Source organism: Podarcis bocagei (genome assembly GCF_964188305.1).
Source record: "Podarcis bocagei genome assembly, chromosome: 14".
NCBI classification, from domain to species: Eukaryota; Metazoa; Chordata; class Lepidosauria; order Squamata; family Lacertidae; genus Podarcis; species Podarcis bocagei.
Window position 1 is genome coordinate 46,884,897 of NC_138139.1, and position 15,619 is coordinate 46,900,515.

The window sequence follows — 15,619 nt, forward strand, 5'->3', positions numbered from 1 at the left end:
CCACCCCAAAGCCAACCACAGCAGCACACGAGTTCACAGAGCCTAATTTTTAAACTGGAAATGCCACAGATGGAACCTGGTGTTCAAACCACGTGCCCCTTTCCTCGTAGCAGATCTCACCCATTTCTCTATCAACTTTTCCCAGGAAGGAGCAAAGTGTGAAGTTCCCTGCGGAATTCCCGGTCACCCTTCCCAACCTCCTCAAATTCATCCTCTGCCACTCCAGCCAGCCTTCCCCTGCGTCCGGTCCGGAGCCCTGCCACAAAGGTTGCCTTCGGCGGGAGGCGATGCTCCAGCAAGGCCACATCTCCCACTTGCAGAGGGAGGTGGAGAAGCTGAGAGCAGAGATCCAGGCCCTCCACCGGGCGCAGGCTCAGCTCCAAGGCCAGCTCTCCGAAGCCAGGAGGGAGGGGCAGAGGCTCCAGCAGGAGACACGCTTCCTGAGGAAGCAGCACGGGGCCTTGCAGAGCCAGCGCGAACATTTGCAGGGGCTGTACGAGCAGAAGACCCGGGAGCTGGAAGACATGGCTGAGAAGCTGCAAGAGCTGGCTGACGCTTCTGAAAACCTCCTCACCGAGAACACGCTACTCAAAGTGCTGGTGGCTTCGGTGGAGAGAGAACTGGGGACCAAAACCGAGCCGGAGTTCAGCCTTCCCAAGGAGGAGGAGGAGGAGGTGGAAGAAGCTGGCTTGGCTGCTGAACCAGCTCTGGACACTTTCCACGAAGCAGAGCAGAACGCCAACACGATCGAGGGCATAATAGCTCCTGAGCACAGCAAAGAAAACTGGACAGAATAGCTTTTGTAAAGCAAGACACACACACACACAGAGGGAACCCCACGCAAATCAAGTTTAGTCTCAACTGAGAACATCTTTATGGAAACTTTATTGAAATTTCATTGTAAAGACTTTTGTGGGGGGTGGGGGGCTGGACTAAATAAAAATCAAAGGATATTTTTATAATGAGTCACTGAACCGGATAGACGAAGCCTGCGATGTTGACAACAGTCTGGGGACTGACTCTTTGCACTTTACAATTGCACTAATTTGATAGTTTTTGTATCAATTTAACCTAAATTAAAACGATTTGGTTGGAGGATGGCAGTGTAAAAGCTCCTCTTCTTCTCCCTGCTGTTCTTGGTTACAAGCCAGAGCCCCTTTTGGCTGCATCAGGTTTAAAATTAATTTTGATTTATGCTTCCTGGGTAATTTCCAAATTGGTCGCCTTCGCTACTCTTGTTTGTAGAATCGACTGGATTGAAAAAGTGCATGCAATTCCCCCATTCACTGCAAATTCAACTTTACAAAAAAAGGGGGGGGCATCCCGCAGTCCCTTTTATGAGCTTTTGGATTTGATAATTTTACTGACGTTTAAAACAAAAATACAATTGCCCTTAATACACAGTCCATTAAGATCTTGAAAAATAAAAGGTAGAAAAGAAAACTAGCTTAACCTCCTCCTCAAAACTTGTTTTCTGGTTTGGAGATGTTAGCAACTTCCAGATCATTTGGGGAGGAGGGTTCTTACAACTTGTGCTGCTCTAAATTTCCTGTTGCTTGACTCACAGACCCGGTATAAAAGCAGTGGTTTTCTGGGCAACCCTGGGTTTTGGGAACTGAGCTGCAAAGCTCCAAGCATGCATACAATCCCAAAGTTGATGGAGCCTTCTTTCTCCCTGCTTACCAGGACCTGTGCATATATGTTAATGCTCCCTTGCAGAAGACCCTAAGTCACATTTGCAGCCTGAAGGAGTGGCGATGGCCCCAGCCTTATACAGTCGTACCCTAGAAGTCGAACGGAATCCGTTCCGGAAGTCCATTCAACTTAGAAAACATTTGAAAACCAAAGCGCGGCTTCTGATTGGCTGCAGGAAGCTCCTGCAGCCAATTGGAAGCCCCGTCGGATGTTTGGCTTCCAAAAATAGTTCACAAACCAGAAGTGTCACTTCCGGGTTTGCAACATTTGGGAGGCAAAGTGTTTTGGAACTAACCCTTTTGACTTCCAAGGTACGACTGTGGCTTTAAAGGGGGGACAAGACAAGTGCATGGAGAGAAGGCAGTGGCTGTTAGTCATGGCTGCTAAACGGCACCAGCAGAGACCAGTTGTTGGGGGGGCAACGAGGGGAAAGGGGTGTCTGCGCTCTGCTTGTGAGATTTCTTGCGGACACCCGGTGGGGCCATTCTTGGGGACAGGAATCTGGATTAAATGGACCTTTAGCGTCTTGAAGCAGGGCTGCCTTTGCACTTTCTTTGGCATTTTTCTATATTGGGGGGTATTAACTTCCTCCAGCTGTTCACAAAAATGCCAAAAGTCAAAGTACAAATTAAAAGAGGCAACAAAGCAGATGGGATGCCAGCAGCAGGGACCAAAAGTCAGCCCCAGGACAAACACATACCTAAAACATCTGGGCAAATAATTCTGAGAAGTTCTCAGGTACAGGACTGAAGAGGGTGCAAGCCAGTGGTGGTACAGTGGTTAGAGTGTTGGACTGTGATCTGGGAGACCAGGGTTTGAATCCCCACTCGGCCAGGAAGCTCGTTGGGTGAAACCTTGGACCACCCCCTCTCAGCCTGACCTACCTCACAGGGTTGTTGTGGGGAATTAAGTGAGGAGCAGAAGAGCCATGGAGGACCACCCTGAGCTCCGTGGAGAAAAAGGGATATAAATGCAACAAATAAGAACTAAAACAGAGATGTCCAGCCATGCCCCCGGTCGACAGAGGGGCCTGCATTTTAGGGACTCTGCTGCCAATCTCAATGGGCGTGACTGCCCCATGGCTCCAAGATGACTTAGGAAAAAGAGACACAGTCAAAAGCATCTTCCAGCAGCCCTTCCCATGTTCTACTGGTCTGTCTAGCTTGACTTCCCAAGGCTTCGGGTACAGAAAGTCCCAATTCCCTTACGCAAGGTCCTCCTTCATTAAAAGCAGGGGTGTGTGAATCAGGAACTCTCCCTGCAAGGCTTCCCACAGACCCACCAGCGACCTGGACCAGGTCTGCATTAAATAGTCAAAACTGAATTTCTGTTGCATTTATTTATATATATTTCTTGCATTGTATTGCACCACGGTTTAAATTCAATGGAACGTCAGCTGTAATGCAATAAAATACGGTGCAAGAAATAAAAGGACTAATACAATTAGGAAAACATCTAGTGCAGCGCACTGCAATTGCTGCAACAGGCAAGAAAATCATTAAGCGGTCCACCAAAACCAGCAGTTTTCAAGTGGCCCGGGGGGGGGGGTGGAGTTTTGGAAACCCTGTACTAGTGAGCACAAAATGTCACCAGAGCTGGGTCCTGCCTTGTTACTCTTCTACATAGAACTGTGGCGTTTGAAGGGACTCCAGGGGTCATCCAGTCCAACCCCTCTGCAATGCAGGAATCTTTTGCCCAATGTGGGGCTCGAACCCACAACCCAGATATTAAGAGTCTCATGCTCTACCACCTTTGCAGTGTCAGCTGAGCAGCACTCGTTTCCACTAATCCTACAATGTGGCATCAGCCGTGCATTGGACTCGCAGAATACGCAATGATTGATCTGGGCAGGGAGGACAAAGGAGAGCCGCGTTCAAGAACAGCGCCCGGATTCTACACATTTGCTCAAATGTTCAGAAGGGCAGCTGGCACACTTCGCAGAAACTGGGAGGGGATCTGGCAATGGAAGCACTCGAGAGGTTAAGAAGAGGAGGAGTTTGGATTTGATATCCCGCTTTATCACTACCCTAGGGAGTCTCAAAGCGGCTCACAATCTCCTTTCCCTTCCTCCCCCACAACAAACACTCTGTGAGGTGAGTGGGGCTGAGAGACTTCAGAGAAGTGTGACTGGCCCAAGGTCACCCAGCAGCTGCATGTGGAGGAGCGGGGAAGCGAACCTGGTTCACCAGATTACGAGTCCACCACTCTGAACCACTACACCACACTGGCTCAAGAACACAAGAGCCTGCTGGATCAGGCCAATGGCCCAAATAAGCCCAGCATCCTGTTGTCACAGTGGCCAAGCAGATGCCCGCAAGGAGGATCCAAGCGGAAAAGCACTTTTTTCTCCTCTGGTTCCCCAGCAGCTGGCATTCAGAAGCATTACAGTCATACCTCAGGTTACAGACGCTTCAGCTTGCTTTTTTTCGGGTTACGGACCCGCCAGAACCCGGAAGTACCGGAATGGGTTACTTCCGGGTTTCGGCTGTCGCGCATGCGCAGAAGAGCTAAATCAAGCTTTGCGCATGTGCAGAAGTGCCGAATCACAACCTGCGCGTGTGCACAGACGTGCCGCTGCGGGTTGCAAACGTGCATCCCGCACGGATCACGTTCACAACCCGAGCATCCACTATACTACTCTCAGTTAGCTTGACCCAGGCGAGAAGCAGCTAAGAGAGTCCTATGAATGAGGGAATAGTGCAGGCCTGCTGAAAATGAGCCTGTTGGCTTCTGCTTGAGCCACTTTGAATCACACCCTGGGCTGCCCAAGCACCTGTTGCCTAAAATCAGAGGAGCTGGTCCAGGAAGGGCCGTCCCCCACCCTTGCTTGCCTATTCTCCTTCTCCACGACATGCCTTTCCTACTGCTAAGCAACACAGCTGGCAACAAATTCTAGAAGGGGAACAAAAGCAGGTGGAGTCAACTGGACCAAAAGGATAGAGGACTACATAACTCAAGATGGCAGCCTGGGAGCTCCAGGAAGGGCTGATAAGAGTGGAGAGCCGTTGCCAGTCTCTCTGCAGACCAGAAACCAGGAGCCCCATGGGGAAAAGGGTGGCACTATTGGCTAGAAGCTGATAGCACGATTATTTGGGTGCAGCAGTAGCCAAAAGACTCTGTAGTGCGCACCGCAACAGGCCTTTGCAGCTGGCTCCCCTACTGCAGCCTACTCCAGCCTTGCGTTTTCCTCCCTGGTGAGCGAAAAGCCACCTTCGTTTCCAAGGAAGTTTAAGCGGGGAGGTTAACGAGAGGCCTGCAAATCTCCCTCTGCTATCAAGTGTGGGATGCCAGCTGCCACTCCCCTCTAGGACCTGCCTTCTGCTGTCTACGACACACACAAGTTTCCCAGCAAGTAAACAGAGCTGCAAATCTGTCCGGAGTCCATAGGACGGTGGGGAAGAGCTCTGTGCTGGGTTCTCAGAAACAGCTCCTCCTAACCCCATGGGGCAGTAGCCTTTGTCTGCCACCTTGGGCATTGTGCAATACTGCTGGCCCTCCTCAGCTTCCAAGAGAACTACAGGCAGGGGAACAGCAGGGCCCTGGCAAGAGCGAGGTTAATGGGCCATGCCCCTCTCTGTTCCTCTTTCGGCCTGGCCTGGCGATTCGAGTTACAGCAAAATGGCTTAAGAGGGGAAGTTTACGAAAAGTAGGGGGGTGAGCCGATTTTGCAGAGCCTCACTGGTGATGAGGGGGCTTTCCCAGAAAAATAAATCAGTTCAATTTTTCTGTGCAAATTAATCTAAATTTACACACACAGTCATTTGCATTTTGAGAATTCAGAGAAGTTTCTGGTGCCCTCGAACAACGCTAGCCAACATGGTGCCCTTAATATGTTGCTAGACTTCAGCTCCCTTCGTCTCAGCCGACCGACAATGGGGGCTGCGGATGGTTGGAGCCAAAATCCAAAACCTGAGGGAACTACTTTGTCCATCTCTGCCTTTTAATTGCTTAATGAGCTTTTGAAGAAAAATACCGCATGGTTTACAGGGAAATGTTCTGCCCCACTCCAGTCTTGCTTGAAAAAATAAAATAAGGGAGGGGGAGAAAGAGACTGTCTTCTACCACGAAACCTTACCAAAGAAACACAACTGGGGTCTTATGGAAACCGGCAAAGATGAAAGAAACATAAACGAAGGAAGGGACGTCTGTTCTGTCAAGTTATTTACAGGAGCCCTGTCATTTTAAGAAAGCAAACGGCATTTTATTTACAAAATACACAGATCCCGAGCTCTATACAGCTGAGCGAAAAGTCATGTGGATCTTGATAAAACAAGAGGTTGTCTACAAGTGTCCTGGCAGCCAGGAGTGCATGTAAACCATCAGTGCACCAGGAGATAAATTAGGGACTAGTTATATGAGAACAGCTTTTAAAAGTGGGAGCCTCAGCAAGGGGCGAGAAAGCATTTCTTCACTCACATGCTTACTACCAAAGCAGGCCTGCTCAGCCACCTACCACAAAGTCCACCAGCAGCCTTCCGACTATGTACCCATACTTTTGGGGGGGTGGGGAGGAGAAAACACAGCTGTCATTAGCTGCTTGCTTCGGACTTGGTTAGACGTGGCAGCTTCCTCACAGCCACTACGCTTGCAGAGCACTCGACATCACTACGATCGCTCACAGCGTCACCAAAAAGCACATTTCTTTCCTTGCACCTTTTTGCTTTGGCTCCCTACTTAAAAACTCATTTTTTAAAAAATCAACCTGCATTCCAGGAGTTTTTGAGCAGCCCCCAACTCCAGAGAAAATCCGCTCCCTGCTTCAACAACAGCTACTATGACTCGGAAGGGTTGCTTGCCAATGGACAAGCGGGCGATTCAGAGGACAGCCTCTTCGACCCTCAAGGTCCCATTCTAGTAACTAAAGGAGACACCTTTTTCCTATCCCACCTACCCGAAAAGGCCTTGAAGGAAATAACTGAGCAAGAGATCCTGCCTGCCATGGAGAACAACACTTCCTTATTTGCGCTGGGGGAAAACATGGCATCTAGCAAGATCCCACCAGGAGCCAGGAAGGAGGCGATGAAGCAGCTTTGCATCACCAGAAGCAGCTTCCGATCAAGGAAGACTGTTGAGAGCGGAAGGTGGGGTGGGCTGGGGGGAGGGAAGAAGGCTTGGAAAGGAAAAATTGGGCCTTAATGGATTGTTGATTTTCTAGCATATAGATTTTTTTTGAAGGAAATTGAAGCATTAAAAAAAACTAAAAACACAGCTGCAACAGCCCCCTCCCCAAAAAACGAAGCAAGTGTAAAAGAACCCGCTTCCCACCCCCCCCAGTTTGGCTTTGGAGAAATCCCATTGGCGGCCATGCGTCTTCCCAAAATCCAGGAATGCTGCTCTTCTCTGCCCCCACCCCGGCAAAAGCGCATCCGTCCCGCGTGGAGGCTGCTTATGTACACGGCCAGTTCACAGTTGAAGTTCACATTATGTCAGTAGCTCCGTTCCGAAGAGGCTCAGTGGAATAATTCAAGTAACAGGCCGAGTGTTGCCATTCCCCTTTCCTGACGCCGCACCCCCCCCCCGTGTCCCCCAACTGTCCATTGCCGGCAATGGACCTTGTGCCAAAAAAGGAGGCGATGCTCAAGGGCCGGAAGGGAAATCGTCCTCAGTGCATACATAGCCACAGGACAAACCTCTCGTTCTGGGAGGGCGAGGTTTGCTTCACAGTACCGGTTCTCCAAACCCGGCCACGCGGACCCCCCCTTTCCCCAGACAGCCAGTTAGCTGTGAGCCTCGGTGCCGTTGGGGGTCAGCTTGGTTTTTCTCTCCATGCCCGGCCCGCGGGCAGAATACTGCACCAGGAGGAAGGGCTCTTTGGTCTCTCCCTCGCCCACGATGCTCTCCTCGTCCTCCGACTGGCTGATTCTCTGCAGGCGCAGGTAACACCAGCAGCCCAGGATCAGGGCTCCCAGAGCAGCAATAGCGATCAGGATGACAATGACTGTCACCACCCCGGTGGTCGGGCTGTGGTCCATGATCGACATGGCTGCCTCCTGACGACGACTGGCCACAGGCTGCCGGTTTATCCGTTTGGAGCCGGTCAGTCGGAAGAGGCGTTCAGCTGCTCCTTAGCTCCTGGAATAGAAGGTGAACAGATTTCAATTCTTGTTTTCCAATTGATTAATTCCTTACTTGCTACACACAAAGAGGGTCCCAAGCAGTGCTAGAAACTCAAGATATATAAGCAAGGCGCTAATTAAGTTGGAGGTGTTAAAACACACTATAATCAGGGTCTTGGCCCGGGAGGCCTTGGGCTAAGGGCTGCAGCTTGGTGATAAGCGCCGCTGCTTTTGTGGCAGAAGTTGACAGCTGTAATTCCCGATATCTCCTGGCAGGGCTGCGAAGGAGCTATTTGGAGCCTAACATTTGGAGGAATAGTTTCTGCCACTGCGTCCAACCCCCAGAAATGCAGGACTCTTTCACCCAATGTGAGGCTTGAACCCACGACCCTAAGAGTCTCATGCTTTATCGGCTGAGGTTTTGGAATCCAACCCCCATCAGCCCCCAACAGAACAGCCTATCATGAGGGATGATGGGAGCTGTCGTCCAACCTAAGAGGTAAAAGACCCCTGGACGGTTAAGTCTAGTCAAAGGCAACTGTGGGGTTGCAGCGCTCATCTCGCTTTCACCAAGGGAGCCGGCGTTTGTCCACAGACAGCTTTCCGGGTCATGTGGCCAGCATGGCTAAACCACTACTGGTGCACAGTGACAAGTGCCAGAGCGCACAGAAACGCCGTTTACCTTCCTGCCGGAGCGGTACCTATTTATCTACTTGCACTTTGATGTGCTTTCGAACTGCTAGGTTGGCAGGAGCAGGGACCAAGCAACGGGAGATCACCCCATCGCGGGGATTCGAACCACCGACCTTCTGATCGGCAAACCCTAGGCTCTGTGGTTTAGACCACAACGCCACCCATGTCCCTGCTGTCCAACGTACTCTCTGTCCAGGCAAGCTGGAGGCATCATCACAGCTGAAGGACAAATTCCATTCAGGCAGAAACTCTCAAGGATGCAAGGCTGAGAGGACAAGGGGGTGTGGCCTGGAGAAAGGGGTGTGGCCTGGGAAGAGTGCTGTCAGCTCGGCAGAGGGCCTTGGGACAGGGCCTGAATTTGGTCCATCACTGCCCTACTGGGGGGGAGGGAACCATCCAACCCAGACTAATGTGCTTTATACCTAAAAGTCTCTACATAGAGATGTAGACCTTAGCGGAGCTAAGATGCTGCCCATTCATTTGCTAAGGCGCAGGTGGGTCCCGAGGGGCTTATCCTGACTCAACCGCAGTATCGCTGTCAGCGCATCACCCAGCCCCGTTCCTGCTGGTCTTTTGTCAGTCGTTCCAAGATCTCGGGTTTGCTTTTTATAGCTATTCCAAGCAATTACCAGAGGATGCTTGAAACCTTGCCAGCATCCTCCACGCTCTCTGAGCATCGGGTGTCAAAACTGTGGAGTTCAGATGCTCAAGGCGGTCTTATGGAGACCCACAAGTTTCCGGAGGCATAAACCAAACTCCATCCATGCACTTGCCTGTGTCCGAAGCGCCCTGCCTCTCTTACACCCTTTTCAACCTGAGGGCCACATCCCATCTGGGCAGCCTCCCGAGGGCCACATACCAAGTTCTTATGAAAATTCACCAGCGTTTTGAGTGTGAATTTCTTACACATTCACACCCGCATTTTATTTTCACTACCACATACATATATATTTTTTAGCAACACGTTACTGCGGTATACGCACTTTGCCCGTTACTTGGCTAGAGAACTGCACTGCAAAACTCAAGAGAAGCGCAAATCTGAAAGGACGGTCGGGTGTTTTGGCTCCCGCACCGTTTCAGAAAATTCAAGTTATAAAATTAAGCATGATATTGAGCGGGCGAGTAAAAGGAAACTGGATGGATTCAGGACAGATAGATTAAGTCCTTCTTAGCACAGCACATAGTTAAACTATGAAATTCACTCCCCTGGGGAAGGCCACCAACTTAAAATCATAGAATTATAGTGCTGGAAGGGACCACAAGGGTCATCTAGTCCAACCCCCTGCAATACTTTAAAATGACTTTAAAAGAGGATGGGAGAAAGTCATGGAGTGAAGGCTGGAATCCATCTTGGCTTTGCTCCACAGGCAGCAAATAATAATAATAATAATAATAATAATAATAATAATAATAATAATAATAATAATAATTTATTTATACCCCGCCCATCTGGCTGGGCTTCCCCAGCCACTCTGGGCGGCTTCCAAAAGAATATTAAAATACTATAATACATCAAACATTAAAAGCTTCCCGAAACAGGGCTGCCTTTAGATGTCTTCTAAAAGCCTGGTAGTTGTTGTTCTCTTTGACATCTGGTGGGAGGGTGTTCCACAGGGAAGGCGCCACTACCGAGAAGGCCCTCTGCCTGGTTCCCTGTAACTTGGCTTCTCGCAATGAGGGAACCGCCAGAAGGCCCCTGGAGCTGGACCTCAGTGTCCGGGCAGAACGATGGGGGTGGAGACGCTCCTTCAGATATACTGGACCAAGGCCATTTAGGGCTTTAAAGGTCAGCACCAACACTTTGAATTGTGCTCGGAAACGTACTGGGAGCCAATGTAGGTCTTTCAAGACCGGTGTTATGTGGTCTCTGCGGCCGCTCCCAGTCACCAGTCTAGCTGCCGCGTTCTGGATTAGTTGTAGTTTCCGGGTCATCTTCAAAGGTAGCCCCACGTAGAGCACATTGCAGTAATCCAAGCGGGAGATAACCAGAGCATGCACCACTCTGGCGCGACAGTTTTGGGGCAGGGAGGGTCTCAGCCTGCGTACCAGATGGAGCTGGTAAACAGCTGCCCTGGATACAGATTTGACCTGTGCCTCCATGGACAGCTGTGAGTCCAAAATGACTCCCAGGCTGCGCACCTGGTCCTTCAGGGGCACAGTTACCTCATTCAGGACCAGCAAAGCATTTGAGTATCAGCTGGACTCCCCACTGTTGGCCACTGTGAGAACAGAATGCTGGACAGGATGTGGGTCACTGATCCAGCAAGTCTGTGACCTCATGAATTAGGGAGAAGCACATTAAATGCAAACCAAGCCCAATTCCTCCCTCACCCTGACTCACAGGACTCTCAAGGTTCTCTTCCTCACACCACAGCCAGGGAGAAAGAGGGTAGTAGTTATCCTCTGCTTCAAAGAACACAAAACCCTCAAAGCTGGCGCAACGGGTTCGGCGTCTCCACAAGTGCACGGCACTGAGAAGGCGCTGCCGGTTGGCAGCATCCATGCCAACAAAGGGAAGGGAGCCCCTGAATGCATCACCTGCCCTTGCCATACGAGGGGAGATGGTACCAGTCTGGCCTGCAGGGTGCAACCGCCTGAGGGTGCAGAGGCTGCTGGATGAGGCCCAAAGCGCCCAACTCACAGCAGCCAGCCAGATGCCCGCAGGCAGCCAGAAATCAGGACCGGCGGGCAACGGCGCTCTCCCCATTTGCAATTCCCAGCCACTGCTGTGCAGACACAAAACCTTTAAAATGTGCTTCCAGTGTTTGCAAGCTGTAATTCTGCCCTAAAAAGTATTTTAAGCCACCGACATCTCAGCTTTGCTTGAAGGAGCTTCTTATTTCAGACTTTGTCAACCTGGTGCCCCTTGGGACGGGGGAGGGGGGAAGGGGCCGTAGGTCCCCTTTGGCCAGTGATCAAAATTAGCCAGGCACATTTTGCACCAAAATGGCCACTTGCGACCAAGTCTATTGCCAATTGACCAATAGTCTACTGTGACTATTGGCCATTTGCAACCAAGTAAAGATGCCTGGGTGCTAGGATGGTGCCCCAAATCTCCACCAACCGGGGATCATTGGATCTGGACTGTTTTCATGCACTAATCCCCCAACCGGTAGAATTCTGTCAGCTGTATTTTCTCTGGGCAAATCAGAATGATTGCTTTTTTCTGTGCAGCCCAAGCAGGAGCAGTGAACAATATTAAGTTCATTGCCATCACTTGTCTTCACTTACCTGCCCTGCTCACAGTTGTGAAGAATACTCTTATGTCATGAATGGTCCTTGTCACCATTAAGAAAAAGAGGAATAGGCCAATATATACAGTGGTACCTTGGTTTACGAACTTAATCTGTTCCAGATGTCTGTTCTTAAACCAAGGCGTGCTTTCCCATAGCAGCGGGGGACTCAATTTACAAATGGAACACACTCAACAGGAAGCGAAACATGTTCTTATTCCAAGGCAATGTTCACAAACCAAAACACTTACTTCCAGGGTTGCAGCGTTCTTAATCCAAGTTGTTCATAAACTAAGCTGTTCTTAAACCAAGGTACCACTGTACGTGGACGAGTGACTTTTCTTCTTTTAAGTTCTCAACGCTCTTAATCTATCTCAAGTCTGTCCTCTTGAACAAGCTAGATATTTAACTGAGAATCAATCAGTCAGTCCATCATTTGAAAAATAAGACTTTAGAGCCGTCCTGTACCCAAATGGCAACTGGATGACGGAAACCTTGGTTTAAGGAGCCGTTTGGCTTCTAACACTGCCTTTGGCCTGAGTCAGTTGGGTGCTTATTGTGTCCTTACTAGCTAAAAAAGGTTGTTTAGATGGGAGTTTTCAGCTGCTTAGATGGAATAACAGATGGGATCTGGGGTGGGGTGGGGTGTGGGGCTTGGAACGAGATCCCAACAAGTGCTGGAGGCAGGGCTGTGGTAGATAACAGGTGGTAGAGAAAGGATAGCAAACATTCTGGATTAACCATTCCAGGCTTCATTCCACAGCAGAGAGACACAAGTTAGGAGAAATCTATGGCATGGCCACACTGAAGATGGCATTAATAGTAGCCTTATCTAAAAAAAGGGGGGGGGATCTGGCAAGTCCCCTATGAGACTTACAACATTTGGGCTTTTTGATCTATAAAAAAATGTGACTAAAGTTATGGAAATGCCAGAGGTTTATACATTTTTTAAGACCATTGTGGTTTTGACAGGCTTTTAATGTGGGATCCCTTAATCAGATCTGTCATTATCGACGCTAGCTGCTTGCCAGCTCGATTTTCCGGTGCTCCGTTTTAACGTTTCCAGAATGGCTGTTGTGCTTCACAGCCGCTGGGTGCCAGCCATTGGGCGGGGGCTCTCTGACCCAAACTGCAGTTTCTGAACTTGAATGTGAGCACGGTTAAAAGGTGACGTCGTCGCCCTGTACAGGACTAGAACTCAGAGCCATCTAGTAGCCGAGTCAGAACAGAGAAAAGAGCTCTTTACACAGCAGTATAAGAAACTCAAGATGTATAAGCTAGGTGCCAAATGACACCTTATATCTAGGCTATGGGCACCATAATGGAATGTTTGTTCGCCGGGGGTTGGACTACACTCTACAGTTCTATGATCTCAATAGGGATGCAGGTGGTGCTGCGGTCTAAACCACTGAGCCTAGGACTTGCCGATCAGAAGGTCGGTGGTTCGAATCCCCGCGATGGGGTGAGCTCCCGTTGCTCGGTCCCTGCTCCTGCCAACCTAGCAGTTTGAAAGTACGCCAGTGCAAGTAGATAAACAGGTACCGCTCCGGCGGGAAGGTAAACGGCGTTTCTGTGCGCTGCTCTGGTTTCGGTGTTCTGTTGTGCCAGAAGCAGCTTAGTCATGCTGGCCTCATGACCCAGAAAAACTGTCTGCGGACAAACATCGGCTCCATCAGACAGTAAAGCAAGTTGAGCGCAGCAAACCCAGAGCCGTTTGCGACTGGAGTTAACTGTCAGGGGTCCTTCACCTTTATGATCTCAACTACACTGCTTGACTGTAGATTGCTCTTAAAACAATTCGCTTGCCTCAGTTTTAAGGAGGAGAAACACACACCGTGGAAAAGGTATTAACTATGGGCTAAGGCACAGATTTTTAAACTGTGGCTGTCAACCTGGTGCCCAGAAATCTCCACGTAGTTGCAATGGGAACCACGGCAGTAGCAAAAAGGCACGTGGTGAAATTCAAACAGTGTGCAGTACGTAATTGGTGGGGTTCAGCAACAGAAGATGGCGGTCTATCAACAGCCCTACAACAGGCCTGTGAGGGAGGTTAAGAGGCTGTGACTGACTCACAGTCACCCAGTGAACTTCATGCCCGAATGGGGACTTGAACCCTGATCTCCCAGGTCCTGATCCAACACTCTAACCACTGTACCACACTGGCTCCCTAGAGACCTTCTGCTATGGGGCAGCTCTATAAATTAAGTAGGTAAATAAATATGGGGGAAACAAAATGTCACTTAGAGAAGGATCTGAAGTATTTTCCTGGAAGCTTGAATTTGTTTTACTCCAGATCGGTTCCTTTGATGTTTTAACGTAAACCTCTTTGGGATTTTTTTCTTTTGAAATATAAAGCGGTATAGAAATGAAATTACAGTGGTGCCCCGCAAGACGAATGCCTCGCAAGACGGAAAACCCGCTAGACGAAAGACTTTTCCGTTTTGGAGGTGCTTCGCAAAACGAATCTCCTATGGGCTTGCTTCGCAAGACGAAAATGTCTTGTGAGTTCCTGCAGGTTTTTCCCCCTTCCCCTCCCTTTTTCCAAGCCGCTAAGCCGCTTATCAGCTGATCCGATAAGCCGCTAAAAGCCGCTAATCCGTCAATGGGCTTGCTTCACAAGACAAAAAAACCGCTAGACGAAGAGAATCACAGAACGGATTCTTTTCGTCTTGCGAGGCACCACTGTAATAGCAGCAGCAATAAAGCTCGTAAAGGTGCCTAGACATTCTGTTGTGGTGACCGTAACCTAGGTTTATGGTGCCATTTGGCGATTAGCTTAAAAATCTGAGTTTCTAACACTGCAGCCAGGTGGTTCCAGAAGCTCACTAGCTGGGCTTGTGTACAAGAGCATCTCTCCTCCTGTTGTTCCCAAGAGACTAAGAACCACGACACAACGGTGGCTGGACTCACACAACCATTAACTCTATTTTCCTGATGTTTCCCTACCTGCTAATTGCGGCATTATATCTGAGCTTGGGCAACACAGACAAAAAAAACCCAAACACTTCCAGATATACAGTGAAATATAGCACAAGTGCAGAGCTCATTTCGGTGTTAGTTGCTTCCAGAAAAAAAATTATAAGCAAATGACACAGAAATAAGTGCCGTATTCCACTATATTTCCAAAGCCGTGTGAAGGAAACTCAGATATAACGAGGAAATAAACAGTTGGGGAAACGAAACGGCATGTGAATGCAGCTAGTGTCAAAGTCATCTCTCTGCAATGTCGAAGTAGATTTTGCCGTCCTCTGAAGAAATCACTGCAAAAAAGAGGGAAAGAACCCCGTATTGGGTCTAGACGAAGTGCTTTTTATCCTGAGCATGTTTTGAACACCATCCTCTCTCAAAGGAAAAGCAGCCCCCCTCCCCATAAAAGCCAGGTAGCTGGATCTGCTCTCCTGGTACGGACCATAAATCTCTCCGAACCTCACCAAGTCAGGGCAGGAGAACGACTCACACAAATCACAGCGCTAGTCATCAACCCAGACAGCGGTGACACAAAGTCACAAGGCTTCTGCAAGCATGTTTTCTTGAAAAAGAGATGGAATAGAAGATAAGAGGCTGCAGGCCGCTCTTACTCCCAGTCGGAGGCCAGTTCATTAGGTCCACAGTGAGAGGGGCGGAAGTGGGGGTTATCCCAACAAAGCCTTCTATCAGGTGGAGGGACAACCACAGTTTAAGTCACTGCGCAACCTTTCCTCTAGATTAAGAACACAGGGATGCTGCAACTCTGCCCCAGACAACTGGTATGTGGAGGCGCACTGTCCCTAAACAATCATAGTAAAAAAAGCCACCAATAGGAGATTGGGGACTTGGCATCTGGAAGAATTGTAGAGTTAGAAGGGACCCCTGAGGTTCATCTAGTCCAGCCCAGGAGCTGTTCGAGAGCAGAACAGGCCGTCTCTTGTTCATCGAGACAATTATGCAGCGGCGCTGGATGCC

At 49.5% G+C, this 15,619-nt stretch overlaps 2 protein-coding genes across 2 annotated transcripts in view; one reads left to right on the plus strand and one right to left on the minus strand.

The window, feature by feature from the left end:
* The window catches only part of TXNDC11 (thioredoxin domain containing 11), a 41,340-nt gene extending 40,242 nt beyond the window's left edge, over positions 1 to 1,098 (plus strand). Inside the window, exon 12 of the mRNA XM_081169433.1 lies at positions 146 to 1,098. Within this exon, the coding sequence (XP_081025559.1) occupies positions 146 to 797 (652 nt within the window). The 3' untranslated portion in view covers positions 798 to 1,098. The remainder of the gene's footprint in view (positions 1 to 145) is intronic.
* Positions 851 to 15,619, minus strand: part of SNN (stannin) — a 15,333-nt gene continuing 564 nt past the window's right edge. Inside the window, exon 2 of the mRNA XM_081169809.1 lies at positions 851 to 7,767. Within this exon, the coding sequence (XP_081025935.1) occupies positions 7,413 to 7,676 (264 nt within the window). The 5' untranslated portion in view covers positions 7,677 to 7,767 and the 3' untranslated portion in view covers positions 851 to 7,412. The remainder of the gene's footprint in view (positions 7,768 to 15,619) is intronic.